The sequence below is a fragment of the Alligator sinensis genome, unplaced genomic scaffold (assembly GCF_000455745.1).
Source record: "Alligator sinensis unplaced genomic scaffold, ASM45574v1 scaffold528_1, whole genome shotgun sequence".
NCBI classification, from domain to species: Eukaryota; Metazoa; Chordata; order Crocodylia; family Alligatoridae; genus Alligator; species Alligator sinensis.
In genome coordinates this window covers 5,805,604-5,827,654 of record NW_005841846.1, presented here as the reverse complement: position 1 = coordinate 5,827,654, position 22,051 = coordinate 5,805,604, and the positions used below count along the sequence as shown (strand labels likewise).

General features: G+C 44.5%; 1 protein-coding gene across 1 annotated transcript in view; it reads right to left on the bottom strand.

Moving 5' to 3' along the window:
* The window catches only part of LOC102371355 (EF-hand calcium-binding domain-containing protein 6-like), a 123,597-nt gene that overhangs the window by 86,968 nt on the left and 14,578 nt on the right, over window positions 1-22,051 (bottom strand). Inside the window, exons 2-11 of the mRNA XM_025208060.1 lie at window positions 17,418-17,527; window positions 16,473-16,573; window positions 16,096-16,173; window positions 13,870-14,046; window positions 12,513-12,650; window positions 11,477-11,577; window positions 9,020-9,162; window positions 5,680-5,876; window positions 2,550-2,657; window positions 1,344-1,409 (exon numbers count right to left, since the gene is read on the bottom strand). Coding sequence (XP_025063845.1) covers window positions 1,344-1,409; window positions 2,550-2,657; window positions 5,680-5,876; window positions 9,020-9,162; window positions 11,477-11,577; window positions 12,513-12,650; window positions 13,870-14,046; window positions 16,096-16,173; window positions 16,473-16,549 — 1,085 coding nt within the window. The 5' untranslated portion in view covers window positions 16,550-16,573; window positions 17,418-17,527. The remainder of the gene's footprint in view (window positions 1-1,343; window positions 1,410-2,549; window positions 2,658-5,679; window positions 5,877-9,019; window positions 9,163-11,476; window positions 11,578-12,512; window positions 12,651-13,869; window positions 14,047-16,095; window positions 16,174-16,472; window positions 16,574-17,417; window positions 17,528-22,051) is intronic.

Sequence of the window (22,051 nt, the reverse complement as noted above, 5' to 3'; positions counted from 1 at the left end):
TCCCTGCACGGAGAAAAGCTGCTCCTTGCCCACCTCATGCCCGGCACCCCATGCTGCAGGCACTTGCAGCCCACACGGGGCTGTCCGGAGCAGGCACAGGCAGCCCCAGGTGGGCTGTGAGCGGCTGCAGCACGGGGCGCCAGCCATGGGGCAGGCGAGGGGCCACTTTTCCCTGTGCTCAGCACCAGTTTCTTCCCTGCCAGCGAGCAGGGGATCAGGGCTGTGTGCTGCCCCCTGCCTGTACCGCGGGGCTGGGGGCACTGGGTGTGAGCAGGGGAAAGCCAGTGGGAGCACAGGGCCCACACTGGTGTCCTGAGGCCAGTGACGGCAGGGCTCAGAGCAGGGTGGCAGGAGCGCGGGGTCCCAGCTGGCAGGGGCTCTATGGTGCCGGGCCAGCTCCCCGCTCCCCTGCTGGTGCAGGCCAATCTGGCTCCACAGACCCCTGCCAGCCTGTGCCCCACTTTGGGTCCCACCAGTGCTGGCCCTAAGACATGGGTCCCAAGACATTGAGACATTGGTCCCAAGATGGTGACCAGGGGGCAGGGCACCTGTCAAGGGGTGGGGCACCTGTCAAGGGTCGGGGCTACCCACGCAGCCCGGAACAGCCTACCAAAACTGGGTAAGGGGCCCTCTGCTCAAAATAATTGCCCATCCCTGACCTATATTCTCCAAGTGTGCCAGAGGGGGTATGGCAAGCAACAGGGTTGCAGTCTACCCAGAACTTCAAAGGTTCACAGAGCTCATGCAGTGAGCCAGAACAGCAACCTGGTAAGGATCTAAGTGGAAGGGAGAAGGTACCAGAGCAAATAGTCCATTATGACCAGTTAAAAGCCAGCTCTTGTGAGATGCAGAATGCCCTCACTCCCACCAACAACAGAAGCTGAAGGTGATTAGCACCTAGTAAGATCAGGCCTTTGCTTTCTAATTTCCATTTGTTATTGGTGTAAGTCGCTCTGCCCACTTTTCTTTATAGTGGCAGTTTTACAGTAATGCAAATACACTAAAAAAACACTGGAAGTGAACTGGCCTAATCCAGAGTGGAAATGTAGCCTGTTTTTTTTTTAATTTAATAATCCCAGTTTTTGCCTCTAGAAATATCAGACTGTACTTCTCTGTACAACTCTACTTTGCAAATGAAAAACACCAGCTGGATAGTCCATTGTTTTTCTGTCTTTTCAAACCTTTGGTTATTTGACATGGCATCACTGGCAATGCAATACAGCTGTATGCAGTGGCAGGTAATGTGGAAAAATGTGCTTTAAAAGAACATTCCTTTAAAATAAAAATGTATCTACCATATACTTGTTATCTGCACAAGGGGAACAAAAGGAAGTTATTCTTACCTGCTCTCAATTGCTGCACGAAACTCCTGCTGACTAATGATTTCTTTCTCCAGCTTGTCAATTTTTCTGAGAAATACATAAAAATGGATCAGACTTGATGATGGTCATAAAACATGTCCTGCTGCATATTTAAAACAAGGCATTCCTTGGTTAGTAAAAGAGCACAGCTAGAATGTGATTTTTTTACCTCATGCTTCATGGCTCAAAAAGAAGACCCAGGTGCATTCTAAAGATTTTTTTCTATGTTACCCTTTTGGTTTCAATATTCCCACCTTTTTTGTGTGGATAACAGCAAATCCCAACCATTCTCCTATGGGCACAGGGTCTGTTTGTAACTGCAACTAAATCCACAGGTGATCAAGAGCCATGCTTGGCACCTGAAAGAGCAAGGGGGCATAAGCTGCTCCTGGGACTCCAGGTACAAGTTTTAGCAGCCTGAGAGCACCAATGTCAAGGACTGTCAGAACATGGAACACTCTGGCCAAAGGCCATCACAGCTGCTAAACCTCCCAGTGGTTCCCCAACAAGGGGCATCCCCTACTGGCTGTTTAAGCCATCTTTCTGTCACCTTTAACTCTGCAGGAGAAGCACAAAATTGAAAAAAGGGAGAGGGAAGTTCTAGCCATTATGGGGTGCATATTGTTTGTCTGGTTTAATAGGGACCAAAAGCATCCAGAATGTGGCAGAATCAGGGTTTACAGAGCAACTTGCAGTAAAAATAAAAGGCAGGAAAGTCCTTCAGGGGCCCCAAAATGCTAACTATGCAATTGTTAAATAAATTAATATTGGTCATTTGCAGACAGGCAGATTCACTTTTCTGACAGCCAGGTTAACAATAATGCTCCCCTTTTAATAAGAGGGAGATAAAGGAGGGGATTTCTGCTATATTAAAAGATGCAGGTTACATTCTGGGAGTCTCACTTGTGCTTCAGTGCTGCAAAGAGACCAGCCAGGGCAGAACTTTGTGCACACAGAGAGTCCTGTGACATCAGGTGGGACTGTCTGATGGGGTCTGTGAAGTTCCACTGCTTGGAAGGAGCACTTTCTGAAACTTCACCTCTAGAGAAGACACGCTTTCTTTCATTCTGAATTTGTATGCCTGATTGATGTGAATTCTGTTTTAGTACCATTAATCATTCCAACTTACACTGCTTATAAGCATAACAGAAAGAAAAGCAAAAAAGTCAAAAGTTCCTGGACACTTACTGGAATGTGGTCAAGAGTGAAAGGAAATCAGACTGAAATAAATTTGCCAGTTTGACTTCAAGTGCAGTCACAGTGGAAGCTGAGCTGATACTCTCTTCCCAATGAAATCTACAAAGGAGAACATTTTAAAATCAGGAGTTAAATCAAATATTATTCACCCCTATTCTACTTTACCAGCACCTCCAGGTTCTTATGCTGCAGACAGATGTAGGTCAACATTTTTTTAGTGGAATAGCTTTCTGACAGAAGAAAAACATTCCCCAAGTGACTAGCAGTCCAGCTCCGTGGTCTGCCTAAGGAACTGGATGACTAACTTGCCTGGATGTGAGACTGATATCAAAGGATTCCAGAGCTGAGAAACAAACTCCACTCCAGGTGGGAAGGGAGGTTAGAGTGGTCATATCAAGCTGTAGGAAAAAAACAAGCAGGGCTTTTACAACTCAAGGTAAGCTTGCTGGTTTGGCTCCCAGGGAAAGAAAACAAAGATCTTCGTGCTTATAAAGAGTATTTGCTCTAGAAAGCATCAAGAGAAAACAAAGTGTATAGCTACACAATGCAGTGCAACGCTATATAGGTACCAGTGCCAGCTGTACACAGTACAGGATGCATCTACACGAGATGTTTGCTGCAGTTGCCTAATTAGCTCTGCAGTAAATGTCTCGGTGTCTACACGTGCGGCCCTATTAGGCCACAGAAAACTAATAAACTCTGAAGCAGGTTAGTACTTGTAAACACAAGTACTAACCTGCTGCCGAGTTGTTTTTTTTTGTATACAGCAGCAAATGTGTAGACACTGATGGGGCTGGAGAGGACATGAGGGTGCTTCAGTGCAGGGGCTGCCTCCCAGCTAGCCCCACACTGGAGTACCCTCGTGACCCAGCCAGCCCCTCTACAGCACTTTGAGCCAGATTGCAGGAGCCCTGGACTGGCAGGCTGACTCCAAGAACCACTGTAATTAAAGTGCCTCAGTGTCTCATGGATCAGTGTCCCCATGCTTTAAAATGGCAGCAGGGGTGCTTGAACTAAAGCTTGTTCAACAAGCTTTAGTTCAAGCACCCCCACCACCATTTTGAAGTGCAAGGATGCTGATAGACAAGAAAAGGGAGGCTGCTGGAACATTGTAATTGCCATACTCCAGCAGACTCAATTAATTACAGTGCATTGGAGCAGCCTCTGTGCTCATGTACAGGCACCTATACTTCCTGCCAATAGGGCAATGTTGTGCCAGGACTGAGGGACCAGACCATGACCCCAACCTAGCAAAAACACATCACCCTGGGGTTTGCCTACAGGTACAAGGGCTAAATTTCTACCCCCACCCAGTGTTCCAGCACCGGACACTTCAAATGTTTGCCCTGCATCTCAGAACATGACGGTGCATCTCTGAGCATTTACACCAACTTCAGATGAATCTGAAGTAAGAAGCAAAAAGCCCAGGTGCTTGTAACCAAGAAAATGAATAGGTCTATGAAAACACGATAAAAACAATAATAAAATCTGGTAGCTCCTTCCACTGGGCCTCCCAACACAACTTCTCTTAGCATGTAAGATCTGTAGGGCAGTGTTTCTCAACCTGTGGGTCACCAGGACCCAAAAATGGGTCGCAAGAATATATGAAAGGTTCACAAACTTTAAAAATGAATTATCCTTTAAAGGAGTAAAACATGGGAAGCTCTGGCTTTTCCCTTGCAGGCTGGCAGAGTTCCTGCCTGTGAAGGGCTGCTTGGGGGTCCCCATGCCCCACATACAGCCCCCCACCTCACACACTGGGGTGCTGGGGCCTTGGGCCAGGGGGTTGGGACTGAGGGGCACTGGGTCGGCACTGGACATTTTTGTTTACAAATGGGTTCTGGTACAAAAATGTTGAAAACCACTGATCTAGGGCACAGCCTACCTTGCACAGCACTGAGGTGACAAACAACAAGAGTGACAGTATTGGCCACATTATGTTATTGCAAATGGTAGCAAATAGAAACTTATTAAAAGGAAACAAACATAGAAAGACATTAAAAGGAAAATAGCACTAAGTGTTCCTGAAAGACCGTCACCATTTCAATCAAATTAGCACTGCATTAACAAAGTGGATGAAATTATGTATTTATTTATATATTGCTACTCTTCTAGTCACACTTTATTAATGTTCATTCAAATGTTGTGGTTGGCTTTAAAGCTTCTGTGATACTGAACTCTAACAGCAGAGGGCAGAACAGCTTTGTAAGTTTGCTCAGATTGTCAAGAAAGCCTTTCCAAAGACTTGCAGTGTGCATAGTTTTAGTGTTTATCTAAAGGGTTATTCCAGGTTACTTGTGCTGCTTGCAGATCTGACACTCAGAGGCCCTGTCCCGTGATAGGTATCTCCAGTGTTCCAAGCAGACTGCGGAAGGCATGGATCTGGCACTGCTCCCAGCTGATCTATTCAGGGGAAAAGTCATTCTGCTTCAGAAGGCCAATGCTAAAATAAACCTGTGCTTGCTGAAGAGCTGCTCAAGGAAAGTCAGCCCCTAGAAATGTGTCTCTCTCCCCCGTGCTATCATGGCCCTTGATGGTCTGTCTTCTCCCACCTCCACATAAACTGGAATCCATGCAGCACTAGGTTTAGAATAACCCCTAGCTCTGAGGGTCAACCACTAAAACAAGGTGCCCTGCCTTGGGCCAGGGGCTAATTCCTAAAACAAACAGCTGCACAAAGGAGACCTTTTCCTCTGACTGGAAGACTCATTTATTTTGGAGAGGGATAACCTGTCCTAATTCTGATGGCCACTTCTTATAGGGTAGGTTCAGGTGAAAGGGTATGCTGGTACATTGTTGGCTGCCCAGGGGGCAGGAACAATGCTCTGACAGAAATACAGCCTTTCAGCCTTTTAGTCCTTCCCAGGCTGACATAATCAACAAAGGGGAAAGCCTCCACTGCACAAAGTACTCCATAAAAATTAGGTGAGGTGTCCACAGACACACAGGGGAAGAAGCATAAGGGAGCCAGAGAGGCTGCTTTTACTTGATAAGGACATGAGTTGAAATTTCACTTTTGTCACCTTAGACTTAATTTTTACTGACAATAGGTGCAGCTCTACTAAAGCTATGTAATCAAAAGGAAAAAGCTGTAACAAATGAGCAATGATTTTATACAAACTTGTGCCTGCGATTAGAGAGAATTTTTTGTGTGATCCCTCTGTCACTGCGATCCTGGAAGTGTCTAAGAAGATCAAAGTAACTGATCCCATTCTGACTGTTTTCAAGGCCACATCTTGCCAGGAAGAGGTTAAAATGCTCCTTTTTGAGATGCATATCAAATTTCTGTAGGACTGACAGGAAAGTTTCTTTGTTCACCTTCCAAAAAAAAGTAAAATAATTTAATCAGACTTCCCTTACTAATTAAAATGAACTTCAATAAGAACAGTCTGTGATGACCTTTGTCATCTGATTCTGGCCTGGTTCCTGGTTTTAAACTGCTGAGTCAATGCTCAAGAGTCACATTCTGCCTCATTTTCTCATAATATGTGAAATCTTGATCTCATCTAAGCCAACAGAATTTTACAATTGCTTCAAAATTGTTGTAGATACTTTTCTTTCATCCAAACAAGCTGAAACACGATCACCTCTCTATAGTCTGGCTCTACAAACAGTCCACATCAGTCACCTTGGGATGTGCTCTCTCCTTCACCATGGCCCTTTTACCTCCTGCAGACTCATTCCCAGAAGAATTTTCCCCAGGAGCTGACTTTATACAGGGCAACTCACACTGTCCTGTTAGGATACAGTGGCACATCAGGAGTGGAGTCAAGGACAGAAGAGATGGGTCTGGGATGGGAGGGGATAAGCTAGCGATGCTGTGCACTGAAGATATCATAGACATCACGGCTATTCCCAGGCAGGTTGAGACAGGCCTCCTCTACATGTTATAGGTATTGCACAATTAGCTGGTTAATTGTGCAGTTAACTGTAACCAGCTACGCATTCAAAGTATAAACAGTCACACCATAAAAAGCTCCAACCAGTTATAAAGTTAGACCTTAAAAATGTGTAACTTTATAGATAGATGGTACCATCCAGCTTTAACTTGCACATGTACCAGGGTTTCTTCTGCAGTTGGGAGCCCTGTCAGCTGACCGGGCTCCCAGCTGCAGGGGTACTCCATGCCCAGCCAGGGCTGGGAGTCCCACAATTGAGGGCACTCTCAGCCCCAGCAGCTGCCAACTCTGAGTCCTGCAGCTGCAGACTCTGGGTCCTGGCAGTGCCCCACAGTTGTCCTGATGCAGAGTCCCACTGCTGCAAGTGCTGTGTCCCAGCAGCATGCCTTCTGGTGCTGAGACTCACCTGGTGTCCACCAGCTGAGAAGCATGGCTGTGATCTCCCAGTCCCAGGACTGTATGAAACCCCTGGGGCCATAGGCGGATTAATGGACGGGCCAGCTGGACACAAGCACAGGGGCCTCTACCAGTTCAGGGTCCCAGGATCCTCACCAGGAAAGTGAAAGCCGCAGTTTTAAACTCAGCACCCATTTTTGTTGTGCTGGGAGGGCCTTGGGGGCTATATCCCCACAAAATTCAACTTAGCCTCCTGCAGCCACCCCTCCAGTCCTGCCACCTGCCTGCAGAGACATGACACGGCACTCCCGGCCCGGCCCAGCTGAGCACGGCCCTCTGCATCTGTGTGACTGCATGGGACAGCTGGGTAGCAGCTCCCTGCAGGTAAGTGTAATAGGGACTGAGCAGGGAGCTAGACTGAGCCGCATGCGATTCAAGGGGCAAGATAGGAGGACGGCTCCATCTATATGATTGAGAGTGGGGGAGGAGGGAGGTCCTGTGAAGGGAAAATGTGTGTGTGCGTGTGTCTGTCTGTGCATCTGTGCATGTGTGTGCATCTGGGTGTGTGTCTGTTCCTGGCAGGGAGAGTGTGTTTGTGTCTGTGTCCATGTGCAGAGCGTGACAGTAGCGTGCACGTGCCTGTGTGTGTGCATGCCTGTGTGTGTGCATGTGTATGTGTGCATTTGGCCATAGTGGGGGCAGGGAGCATAGGCCGGGGCATTCTACTCTGTGGTCCCCAGGAGCAGATTGGGCAGAGTGGGGAATAAACCCCATCCTTGCCCCCTCTGCCTCAGGGACCATGCCATCTGGCCATGCCCCTGCCCCCGCCACTGCAGCAGCAAGGGGGGGAGCAGTAGACAGACCCCCCCAGCCTGGGTCCGTGGGGGAGATGGGATAAGTTCAACCCCCTCCTTGGCCAGTTCACTTCAGGTGGCTGCCAAGGCCACATCCCCACCGCTGGAGCAGCGAGCAATGCCTGACAGGTTCCATGCTGGTGGGACAGGGGAGAGAGGGGAAATAAACTGCTTCCTTGCCCCCTTCACCTTAGGGGGGCCAGCATCTGCCCACACCCCTGCCCCTTCTCTGCCTGCTCCGGCTAGGGAGCAAAGGGGCAAGGCCAGCCCTGCTCCACAGGAGCAGACACGCTGGCACAGGGCTTCAGAGCATGGTGGGATGCTGTGGGACTCTAGTTTAACTTAAACCAGGAAGGGATCTGGGACAGAAGTTTCATAACCCTGTTTGAGATCAATCAGTTAAGTCTGATAATATCAACCAGGTTTATCTCGAACTGGTTTCAGCCATTTTGATACTGGTTTATGTGCACTGAACTTATGTTCTGTTACAGGTTTAAACCAGTTTCTGCCCACTTAAGCCAGTTTATGTGTAACTTCTGTCCCTAGCCTAAGGGTGTTTATACACATGCTCCAGGAGTTGTGGGGGGCGGGAAGGGCGCTTTAATCAGAGCAGTTCTGAGAGCCACTTCAATTAAAGTGCCCAGAATGTCACATGTCTCAGCGTCCCTGTGCTGAAAAATGGCGGTGGGGGCGCTTTCCTTGTTGTGTTCTGTATAGAATTGGGCAGATGACATGGTATCATTGCTCATTTGGTGAGCTTTAGTTAAAGCATCTCCACCACCATGTTTCAGCATGGGGATGCTGATATACATGACACTGCAGCCTGCTGGAGCATGGTAATTACAGCACATTGGAGCAGTCTCACTTTATATGTATAGACACCCTAAGGTGCTACCCTGCTCTGTTTTAGGCTCTTGAAGTTATACCAATGTTTACACTGGCTTTTACAGCAGCCCTGAATCTAGGAGTCATAGAAGTGCCTTAAAGCCATCTCGTCTCTGCTTTCTTGGTTACTTCTCTTAGAAGAACAGATGAAAATTACACCAAATGATTTAAATAATGGCAGAATTTTTGCCCACAATAATGTACAGAGCCTGCAGGGCTCAATTGCTGTTTGGTCTTCTCTCTGTATAATCTATCTGATGAAAATGCTTGCCCTGCTTTTCAACATATCTGCTATTCAAATTGCTAGTTATTAACACCTATTAATGTCTTATTAGAAAAATATCATTGCATCCCACACACCACTTCAGCAGCACTTGCTGTGTACCTCCCTCTTTGCTGCAGTTTCACAGACAAGAAAGCATCTTACCTTGCCTGTTTTTTGTGAATCATATTTTTCAAACTCTTCTTTCATGCTTCTCGCCCCTTCTCTGAATTTATCTTTCAGCCACCTTTCTATCCCTAGGGAAGCTCTACGTTCCTGCTCCACTTTTGAAATTTCTCGGTTTTGTCCTTTGGATATGGCACAGAAAGAGAAGTTTTAATGTTATTTAATATAAATAAAATTAAGAACAGTCAATGTGGTGGCAAAGGTAACAGGGCTTTTGTGCACCAAAACTGAATAGAAGGATTCAAAAGATGAGAACACAGTCACAACTATCAGAGGTCCAGTTACTGAACAATCTTTCTCCCAAAACTCTGGAAACAGGTTGGTAGGATCTGCCCTAACAGAATGAGTGCCAGGACCCCAGTAAAACCCCTCCTGTCCCCCAGATTCAATTCTTTCTCTGAATGTGACTAAGCTTGAAATAGTTACTTGACACCTCATCTTTATAGCCTGCTGCATTGTAGTATTTTAAACATATTGTAGTCATTTTTAAATATAAAAATAAAAAGTAAACCCAAACAACTGGAGATTTGCCTCTTGAAATATCTCTATGGTATCATCAGCAGTCAACTGCCCTGCTTTTCTGATTTAGACAACTTTATCCACTAGTCCATGAACAACTGTCCCTGGAATACTGGATTGCTTACAAAATGTCCATTGTATATGCACAAGCCACAAAGTTTCACAAATTTCCCTTAAAACAAGGAATGAACAACAGTAGTAGGGAATCCAGTGCTTGTGAAGGTGGGAGACTGACAGGCCTTCAGGGCATGAGGTTGCCATTCTGTTCAATTGGTGGTCTGTGGAGGAATGCGGACCACTTCCAGGAGTTCAGCAGAACTACTTTTATAATAGTGATGAAACAGCCCTAGGTTGTCTATCTTTGATATTTCTATTTGGAGCAGAGTCCAGGATTTTTAAATACTTTCCTCTCATCCAAGCAAGCTGAAAAAGAATCACCAAACTACACCCATCTGCTTTGGTTTTTCTTTTTAAGATGTTTCTTAGGTGTAAATTCAATTCAGGGACAGATTTGCAAGTGACACCAACATTTGAGAGGCAGAAAGCAGAAAAGAGGGCACAATTAAACTACAGGATGAGCTGGGATGATAAGAACAACAGGGTATGCAGGGAACAAAGAAAGGTCCCCATTTACAGTGGAAACCCCCTACCCAGAAAGAAAAAATAATCAACAAAGATACAAAATGAGCAGGAGAATGAAAAACCATGCAGCTGCACCAACTGCATTTAAGTGAGTCTATTTTCTTTTCTCTCCAGTATAGTGGACATGAGGAATCAGGACCAGATATCTAGAATGAGAGCTGTCCCATAAGGGGATCTTTATCTTAAGATGTAGTCCACAGAATAAAGAAGTCTGAGGTCTCTAATTCTGTCATCCAAATCAGCAGCAGTGCAAGCTTCTCTACAGTGCGCTGTCCTTGTTGTGTTCTGTATAGAATTGGGCAGATGACATGGTATCATTGCACAGATAACACACATAAATGTTGACACAACGGAGCATTTAAAAACTCCCAGAAAAGCCTCTGGAGCCAAGGAGAGGCAGTGAGCATGATCTACTTGGGAAGCTACTGCTAAATAAACTACAGTGTGAATTTGAAGTGTAATAGCTGTTCCTCACTAATTCTCTGCATGGATACCCTTATACCACAATAAGAGTGCCTTGATGCAGTTTAAGTTAACTATTTCCAAAGCGCATTAAAAGGGGTACTCACATTGTGGAACAGAGTCCACATAGAAAACTAATGCGGAAGAGCTATTCCATGCTATTTCCCCATGTAGGCAACCCAACAGTTGTCTGAGGACCACCAAGATAGTCTAAGTTTTCAGAACCTGTTTAAAGTTCTATAGAAAAAGCTTAGATGTTAGTAAACAGTGAGTACAGTGGAAGATTTGTAGTCTCGATATCTTGTCCCCAGTATGAACTGTACTGAAACCAAATTCACCTTGCACAGGCTACCAAATAGCTATTAGTCAAAAGCTTTTACATTTAATTAGATTGAGCCACTGATCTAGAGGTATATACATATCTAATGCCATAAATCATTCCATTTTTATGACCCTTCTTTTTCTGTATCATTGGAAGAGATGTAAGACAAACTTTTGGGCACAAAGGTTGCTGACCATTGCTCTTAGTGACTGTTTTAATGTACATATGGAGTTAAACATAAGCCATTGTTTTGTCTGCTGTACCTTCGTTTCCAGAACTGAAGATGTGTACTTTGTGCCTGAAAGGCTTGTCTAATATCTTTTCTAACTATACATTTGGTCCAATAAAAGATACCACCAAAAACCCTTGCTTTTCACATGTTTCCTGGACCATCACAGCTATAACACCCTCACCCTACTACTTTATTTTTCTGATAGATGTGAGCATTACTATATGTTATAGATTAAATTAATTGATTTTTCTATTTATACCTGAAACTTTAGCATTGTTTGAAGATCCGTTTTGGAACTCTGCTCCTAGTTTTTTAAGAAGCAGCTCTCCCTTGAGAACTCCCATACCTTCTGTGTCATATCTGCAAAGAGCAAAGCAAGAATGCAGGGGTCAGATTTAGATCACTTTCTTAGAGAATTACCTAATGCTTCCTCCACCTCTCACCTTTCTTTGAACATCAAATATGGTAAAACATTGACAGAGTCAAGCCTACAGGTCAAGTTTTTCCCCAGCACCAAAACTGAAAAATAAAGAGCACACACTATCAAATCTACCTATTACACACTTTTATAACAGCTGATGCTACCTAGTGGTAAGACAAATAGCTTCATATTGTAACAGGCAAAATAGACTCAGTAGGTCAAATCTTGAGACCACATGGGACCTCATACTCTGCTTCTTCCACTGAGAGTACGGAGCTACAGCTGGGCTCCTGGTTTATCTTCTTAATATTGCACTTCCATGGTATCTGCCATCTGAAGACTCCAAGGGCTTCACAAATATTTAGGATTCTTTAATTAGGATCAGAATGAAAATTACAGTATAGAAGATCCTCACCAGCAGCAGACCTACTATGTGAAACAAAATGGACTGGTGACAATTCTTTTGACAAGTATTTCTATGGAAACATCAACACCATGCTGTTTTTCCTAACCCATTCATACACTTTACTATTTGCTGGATCCCTAACTGGTGACTGGCCACTGGAACATACTCTATTCAGTACCTTCTCCACAGGTAGGACCTTCCCCACCCCATCTTCTCTGAGATTTCTATGCTCAGAGCAGCTGCAGATTTAAGGTGGCTAGTGGAGTCCCTGCCTGTCCCTTTTTCTGGACTAAGTACCCAGCATTGTTTCACCCTTTACTTCTCCCCCATAACAGTATTAACATCATCCCTGCACACACACTCACAAAGCAACCACCTAACACCACATGGATGCTGGTTATTGTTTAATGGGAATAAGAAACATCTAAAATTGGCCAAGAGGAAAAAAAACCCAGAAGCAAAAGTTACCTTTGCCAAAGCTTTTCAAATTCCTCACTGCCCATGGGGAAGCCCAGCTTGCTAAGGATGTTCTTAAACTCAGGCTTCAGAATCCTCACATCACTTTCTGGGTTCTTCTGGGGTATCAGATCAGCAATATCCAGTGACCTGTTTTCAATATACAAGATTGGCCTTAACTTATTTATCCTTATGGAACTTGCCCAGTTACACAAACATTCTTCATTCTCTGGCAAGTACAAAATTATAACATTTCTGTTGAAAAGAATAGCCATATTTGGGAGTCTTCTCTACAGTTACATCATCCCCAATTGGTGGAAAAATTTGAGACAGTAATTAAGTTTTGCTCAATTTTGTTTTTTAAATCCTTAGTGAGCCTTGTTCTCTTTCTAAATGAACCTCATAAAAGGGTTCACTTTCCCTCCCTCCTAATCTCACTTTATGGTTTAGGATGCTGACAGGGTCAAACTTGATACACCTTCAGCCTCCACTCTGTAGAATCTTTGATGCTTAAAAGGAAGAACTGAAATCCAAGTATTTGAAAGCTAAAAATAGACTCTATGGCTTTCAAAATATATTGCAATAATGTATTATATATGCATCAATTATTGGAGAATTTCCATGTCCAGAGGCAAATTCCCAGCCCCCCTATTTCCCTGGAAAAATCAAGTGACTGCACATACAGAACTCCCATTTCCCTCCATTTCATCTACTGAATAAATTAGGACAATGTTTGGGAGTGGAGAAACAGAGGAGAGAAAGAAGTAGTGCCATTATCTAATAGTGCTATCAAACTATAAATGAGGATCCTGCAGCTAAGAAGCTATACTCTCTGTAGATCTAACCCATGCAGGACCTCCTCTGATTTTTTATGATATATAATAAAGAACAACAAGATTTTTCCCCCTTCTAAATAGGGGGAGAAGGCATTCTGCTTGTATTTCTTTCTTAGAAATATCCGTAAGCAGCAGTATTACTTTATGAATGAAAACTGTGTCCAGTTTCTGTCACTTTGAAATAATCTGCCATGAGGACCACTTATTTCCACCTCCCACTCCCATCATACTCCCCACGACCTGAAGAATAACTCAGTCAGACAAATTATAACTGGAAATTAGATGGATATTTCTACCAGTAAGTGTTATTAAACATTACAACACCTTACCAGGGAATGTGGTGGATTTGCCAACCCGTGATATTTTTAAATCAAGAATAGATACCTTTCTAAAAGATATGACCTAGGTCAACAATGGGACCTTGTTGTTAATATAGGAATCATTGAGTGAAGTTCTGTTGCTTCTGTTACATCAGAGGTCAGGCTAAGTGAACACAATGATCCTTCCTAGATGTGAAACCATACTGCTTATACCTTTGTTTCACTTTTTCTTTCAGTTGCCCATGAACCTGTGATGCAGTCATTGTAGGTCTATCCGTATGTCTGTGACTGACTGGATCAAACCAGGCTGGAGCCCCAGAAGTAGCAGGGTCACGGACTGCTGCATATAACTCTTCAAACTTGATAATGGTTTTGTCCTGTAACTTAAGCCTGTTCAACATAGAATCAGGAATGTTTGTTTTTACTTTATATTTTCTTCAGTCACAGAAAAGATAAAGATCATTTACAGATAGAGAGGCAGAACAAACAAATTACAACTTTCTTCCTTCTAATACAGGGGTGGGCAATTATTTTGTGTAGAGGGTTGCTTACTGAGTTTTGGCAAGCCATCGAGGGCCGCATGACAGGCAGCCCAGGGCAGATAAATATTAATTTTCTAAATTTGTAAGGGGCCCCGTGGGCCGGATGGATAGAATGGCCTGGCAGGCCGCATCTGGCCTCAGGGCCACATTTTGCCCACCCCTGTTCTAATACCATATATTGGATACAAAAGAGAAATCTAGTGGGTGTCAATTACTTACATACTAGTATTTGTATTAACTGCACTATAATTAGTTAATATGAATTCTACTAAGCTAATGATTATCATGCTGATTATTTACAGTGACTCAGCTCCATGACAGAGAAGCCTATACTCTAAGCTTCCCAAAGAAACAAAAATCTAATTCAGCCTCTTACATAAAAAACCATGGATAAAGGTCAGCAAAATTTAGATAGTAAGACTGGAAAATAATAAAAAGTTTTTAAAGATGACTGTCCCCCAAGGACTAACTCTGTACTTGAAACTCCAAGCTTAGCTTAGCTGATTAATACCGTACAGCAGTGGTGCTGAACCTATGGTCCATGGGCCCATGGAGCCATGTCTTCCAGCCAGTCAGGCTCCTGGTGGAAATTAGCACTCCTCAGGTCCCATGAGCCACACCTGACTACAGAATAGCCCAGCAAGCTGGATCTAATTCAGCATGCAGGGTTGTGTCATCTGGCCTATGGAGCTCCTCATGGGTCACAGAGTTATAAAGAAGTAGGGCTGAAAGGGACCTCCAGGGGTCATCTAATCCACCCCACTGCCTGAGGCAGGATCATCCCTATTCAGGCCATCCCATACAACCATAATCTAAACTCTACATAAGACTACTATCAAGCCGGACACAATATAGACCTAACCCCCTAACCTGCCACAGGTAAAGCAGGGGAGCCACAGCAGCTAATGTCCTGATTCTATGAAATGTTGACAACATACACTGAAGAGGTCCCAAGTCGAGGTCCCTTTCAGGCCTACTTCTCTATGACTCTGACACAACCATGTAGGCAAAACTTTATAGTGCAGCCTTGGTTTCTATTTGCTCTTTTCTGGCAAAGTACAGAAAAGTAGTATTTCTTTAAATTATGTCTAACTAACAGAATTTTAAATATTATATATAAAGCTCCTCAAGTTATGAATCTGTGAATAGAAGGAAATTGTATCAACCACTGACAAATATAAATTTGCTCAGTCAGTTGTAATGGTAAATATGCCTGAAATTTTATCAAGAGTAACATGGCTATTACTGTGCTATGATGATTGCTGGAAGCTGATAAGGCAGTGATATTCACACAAAGAACCTATTATTGTTAACATAATATAAATATATTATTTCTCAGTAACTATGTAATTATTTTGTTTCAGTGAAGGAAGATAAGTCTGAGCAAACTATTAGGAAAAACTTCGCAGGGTGTATTCTTCTCTCACTTACTCTAATTTTCCACCAATATTACACCACTAGATCACAGGAGTAATTCATGATTTATGGAGTATTGATGGTTAGACTTGTCATCCATCAGTCTGGCACAATAAAATCAAATCAACCCTGCACTGTGCAGGAAGATGGTTAGAGAACCAACACAGTCCCATGGCAACCTAGAGGAGCCCATGAAGAAGTAACAGTTTGAAGGACTGGCATCAGGAAAGCTACTTTAAATACTTGTCTTTTAAAGATAAAACTGAGCTTTCAGAATGTAAAAGCATATGTATATTCTAGATCATGCAATTTAGGAGTGTCTCTCTATTTTACACTTAAATAAACCACATTTTTCTAGTTTGAAACACAGACAGAAGCATTATACAAAGAATAAATATTATTGATTGTGATGCATTACAAAGTATTATGAACAGTTTACAAGCCTTTTTCTGGCTTCTTTAGCTTTCATTTGCTCACATACCTTACAAGAAGTTGCTGATACTGCTTGGAGCTGATACACCTCCCCAGAAATTTGATCAGCATCATGAGAAGCACATCTCTATGAATAAAAAAAAATATGCATTATATTCATAGAGTGATTATATTCATTCCATCTCTGTACAGTGAACAAAGAAAAAAATGAAGTACTATCAGTGTGGTAAACAGGAAAAGGGGGGAGGGGGAGAAAAGAGACAGAAAGAGACAGAAAAAAATGTAGAGTATTTTATGGTATTAAATACATGGGAAGGGACACATGGGTTTGCCTGGTTACTTATTGATACACATGCATATGCCAAAGCCAAGTATCAAGTGCTGCATAATGATACAGAAATACAAACTCCTTTGTAAGGTACATACCTATTGACCTGCCCTTTGCCTTCAGGGTCATTGTTTTTGAAGAGTTGTCTCATAGGAAAATACCCTCCAGATCTCATTTTCTCACACAAAAGGTGCTCCAGCTAGAAAATATAAGAGTTCAGTAGCAATTATGCAAATGTCATGTGCATGTCTAACATGCACTTCTTATTCATTTTCCCCCTAAATAAGAATTGAAAATCAGCCATCACATAAAAGATGGTAAGATTTCAGAAAGGAAAATCTAATTCACAATGCAATGATGTATTTTTGGTAACCAACTACTTTCTATAACAATATTCTGTTCAACTGTAAAACTGGCTTTCAAACAGTGTTGAATGTTTGCATTGAGGGACGTTTATTGGTATTGCCAGAATAAATATGAGCTTTGCTTTCTCTTTTATCACTGAACCACGTGTTGCCAGGTTACATTTTTGAGAAAACCCTTGTAGCTATGAGCCTAATTCTGATGCCTTTATTGGTTCCTATTCAGATAAAATTTCCATTGTCTTCAGTGGGACTTTTAAATAATGATCAAGTCAGGACTCCATTCAATAAGGGTAAACTAGTTTTGGAATACTGATGAAAGCACCTGTGCAACATTTCAGAATTCAATTAATACTTTGGAAGATGTTGCTTGGTAACTAATTGTACAGTTATTCCACCTACTGTTTTCTGCTTGATTGAGACCTTTTAAAAACTATGTATTACAAGACTTGAGCTAAACTTTACTGGGGAACTTGTTAAAATTGGAAACTACAGTATGAAGAAAACCATTTTAATAGCCCACTTGGCTTTCAGGGCAAAATAGGGAGCTGTAGGTGCATTTCCTGTATGCCAATTCATAAGGTCGATAACACAGAATGTTAAGTAGCAATTTTACTCCATCCTTACTGATCATCTTTACTGATCTGGACAGTATGTGACTGTATGTGATGAAAACCATACCTCGTCAGCATCAGTCCTGAGCTGTGTCCCAGACTGAGACAGTAAACTTGTCCTGCTGCTGGCAAAGCTGCCTCTGCTTTCTGCTTGAGTTCCAATGTCAGCTCGTTGCCCTAGGTCATGAAAAAAATCAACTGAAAGAAAATCTGAGTTGTGTGTATAGATAGAGAGGTTTAGTAGACAGGGTGCAACACCAAGAGTTAAAAGGCCTGGGTTTTTGCCTGAGCTCTGCTACTGATTGGTTAAATAGCCTTATGGAAGCAATTGAGTTTCTTTCTGCCTTGTTTTTCTTAAATGGAGTTTAAACATATTGGGTTACATTTCTATTAATGGTAGATTGATGCAAAGTGTTAAGAAATGGTAAATCAATTATTATGGATTGTGAGAGGGCCTAAAAGGGCAATAGGTTGTTTATAACCATGGCCTGTAACAACCTACAGTGCCTTCCGCTGATGTGCTTATAGCCATCCTTAACACACTGATGTGTAATGGATGGAGTAGATGAATAGATGTTCCAAACTATTATAAATGTACCCATGATACAAACTATGGACAGATAACTGCATCCACATGACACAGTAAAATGGGCTAATTAATGTGGGGACAAGCCAATTGGCATTATCACTCAACACCATTTCCTAGCCTGCCTACACTGCCACTGCTTAGGAGGTAACCCACCAAGGAAAGCACAGCATGCTTGAGGGTGCTGTTGCTGATAAATTAGTATCATGCAAGAACAGTTCAGAGTGGCTTATTTTCAGATGTTGGCACATGTGAACCTGAGGCCCTGCTGAGGCAGCCTTTATGGCAGCATTCCCAGCTGTGAGGTGGAAGCAGTGTAGACTTGCTAGCTAGGGACAGAAGTTACACATAAACGGGCTTAAGTGATCAGAAACTCATTTAAACCTGCAACAGAACAGAAATTCATAGATTTCATAGACATTAGGGCTGGAAGGGACCTCGGAAGATCATCGAGTCCAGCCCCCTGCCCAAAGGGCAGGAAGTCAGCTGGAGTCATATGATCCCAGCAAGATAAGCATCCAGTTTGCTCTTGAAGGTGTTCAATGTAGGCGCTTGAACCACCTTCGGTGGCAGGCTGTTCCAGACCTTGGGGGCTCGGACAGTAAAGAAATTCTTCCTTATGTCCAGCCTGAAACGGTCTTGTAGTAGTTTATGACCGTTCGACCTAGTCGTCATCCCTTGGGGCGCTCTGGTGAATAAACGTTCCCCCAGATACTGGTGGTCACCCCTGATAAACTTATAGGTGGCCATCAGATCACCCCTAAGCCTGCGCTTTTCCAGGCTAAAGAGCCCCAGGGCTCTCAGCCTGTCATCGTAGGGTCTGCTTCTCTGACCTCTGATCATGCGCGTGGCTCTTCTCTGGACTCTCAAGCTTCTCCACATCCATTTTGAATTGCGGAGCCCAAAACTGGACACAGTCCTCGAGCTGCGGCCTCACCAAGGCAGAGTACAAGGGGAGAATGACGTCCCGGGATTTGCTTGAGAAGCATCTATGGATGCAAGCCACCGTTTTGGTCACTTTACTAGCCGCAGCATCGCATTGCAGGCTCATGTTCATCTTGTGGTCAATGATGACCCCCAAGTCTCTTTCTTCCATAGTGCTAGCCAGCGTACCACTGCCAAGCCTATAAGGATGCTGCAGGTTTTTCTTCCCAAGGTATATTTATGTGCAATTCAGTGCACATAAACCATTTTCAAAATGACCAAAACTGGTTTAAGATAAACCTGGTTAAATGCAATATCAGATATAACTGATTGAGGTCAAACCAGTTTATGGAACTTCTGTCCCAGACAACCTTCCTGGTTTAAGTTAACTCAGAGCCCCAAGGCCTCTGAGAGCAGGGCTGGTCCCACCCCTCTGCTCTCTAGCTGGACCAGGGGTTGGGGATGGCCAGATGCAGACTCAGCATGGCCCCCTGAGGCAAAGGGGGCAGGGAGGGGATTTATTCCCCCCTCCCTCCCCTCTCCCCCCAGGGGACCCCAGCCAGGATCTGCCTGGCCAGGGCAGAGCAGCCCTTGTCAGGCATTCTCCCACCCTCACTGCTGGAGCCGTAGGGGGCATGGCCAGCCCCAGCAGCAGCCTCAAGCGAACAGGGGATGGATGGAGGTTTAATTCCCCTCTCCCTCTCCTGTCCTACTGGCATGGACCCCAGCCAGGGTCTGCCTAGCTTCTCCACCCTGCTTGTGGCTCAGCATGGCTCAGGACCCCCAGAGTCCCCTCCCAGTCAGGGGGAAATCCTGCTGTGCTTTCCCAGCTGCCTGGACTGAAGTTTCATTTGAGGCAGCCCAGGAGAAAAGGCCAGACTGGGGGGAGGGAGGGGAGCAAAATAGCCCCAAGTCCAGGTGGGGATCAGGGAAGGGGCTCAAGTATGTCAGCACTAACACAGAGCAGAGCCACGCCAAGCCGAGCTGAGCATGCAACTGGGGAAGCAGCTTCTGCCTGGTAGCCCCTTCTACCCACTGGAGAGTCGAGCCAGGGCTGGCTCTGGCCCTGGCCCTGGCCCTGGCCCTGCCCCCACAGTGGCATGCACAGCAGAGGTTCACACCTTCAGCCCCAGCACTATTATCTATGTCCCCCAGCCTCCAGGCGCTGAGCTGGGTATACACTGATGACTCTTCCTCTACCCGGCAGTGGCAGCAGCACAACATGACAAAGGTCACAAAAGCCTTGGACACAGGTGTTGCGGTGGACATAGTCTTTCTAAACTTTAGGAAGGCCTTCGACACTGTCTCTCACCCCATCTTCATTAAAAAATTAGGTGACTGTAGTGTAGATGCCTACACAGTAAGATGGGTCACTAATTGGCTAGAGGGCCACACCCAGAGAGTGGTGGTGGACGGGTCATTTTCGACCTGGAGGGACATGGGCAGTGCGGTCCCCCAGGGCTCAGTCCTCAGGCCCCCACTGATCAATATCTTCATCGGTGACTTGGATGAGGGGGTGAAAAGCACCTTGTTCAAGTTCTCAGATGACACTTAAATGTGGGGAGAAGTGAGCATGCTAGAAGAGAGGGACAGGCTACAACTAGATCTGGACAGGTTACAGAGGTGGGCGGATGAGAATAGAATGGGATTCAGTACGGACAAGTGCAGGGTATTGCACCTGGGGAGGAAGAACCAGCATCATACGTACAGGCTGGGGAACTCCCTTCTAGGCAGCACAGAGGCAGAAAAGAATCTGGGTGTCATTATAATGCGCTGATGTGATCAACAGAGATAGGATGCAACAATCAAAACATTATTATTGATATGTGCCCTTCCTCTCCATGAAGGATTGGTTCCCTACTCTGAAGACTTAGAGGCAGATGAAACCAGAATATGAGCTAAAAGACAACAAAACCTCAGAAAGGATGGACAGCGTTCTGAGGAAAATAAGGTATTTTTCCCTCTCAACTTCAACCAGAAGCTACTAATTGCATGTATATTCATAACAAGCTCCCATCAGCAAAACTTCACAAGAGGTCAGGTGTACTAGAACGGGCTCAAGCATTGAGTTTAGAAAGTGCCTTAAGTCATCCTGTTCTCTCGCCATATCAACTGTCATTCAGATTTACAGTAGGGCAAAAACCTCTGAATTCCTCCTGTCTACAGTACTTAACCACCATAATGCTTCGTTGAACCAGGGTTAATAAATCCAAAATTAATTAACACTGCTGTTAATTAACACAGCAGTGACCAAAGCCCCGAGGTAAAATGTGTCACAGGACTTCATATCCCACTGAGTTTGTCAGGCTTATTTCCACCAATCTGAAGTCCTATCTCCAGCAGTGGGCGCACTTACAAGAGACACTTTAGTGAATGGTAATCATCACCATCTACATGTGCAGACCCTTCCTGCACAGTAAGTTGCTCTACTCCACAGTTACATTGCTACCTGCAAATGCAGGTAAGAAATTAACTGCAGAGTAGTTACCGTGCATAGATTCATAGATTCTAGAGTCGGAAAGGACCCAAGGATCATCATGTCCGACCTCCTGCCCCTGGAAGCAAAGAGGACCGAGGCCAGATGACCCCAGCCAGGTGACTATCTAGCCTCTTCTTGAAGACATCCAAGCTAGGTGATAGCACCACCTCTCTTGGAAGCCCATTTCAGATCCTGGCCACCCTTACTGTGAAAAATTTCTTCCTAATATCTAACCTAAATCCACTCTCAACTAGTTTACACCCGTTATTCCTAGTCACTCCCTGGGGTGCCCTAGTAAATAGCGCATCACCTCTTCCCCATTGACCTCCCCTAATAAGTTTATAGGCGGCCACAAGATCTCCCCTCAGCTGTCTCTTGTGAAGGCTGAAGAGATTCAGCTCTCTCAACCTCTCCCCGTAGCGTCTTTCCCGAAGGCCTCTAATCATGTGAGTGGCCCTCCTCTGGACCCTCTCCAGATTCTCCACATCCCTCTTGAAGTGCGGCACCCAAAACTGGACACAGTACTCCAACTGCGGCCTGACCAGTGCCGCATAGAGGGGGAGCATCACCTCCTTTGATCTATTAGTCATGCACCTGCTAATGCACAACAAGGTGCAATTGGTCTTGTTGATGGCCTCGTTACACTGCCGGCTCATGTTCATCTTGGAGTCAATTATGACTCCAAGATCCCTCTCTGCCTCCAAGCTGCTGA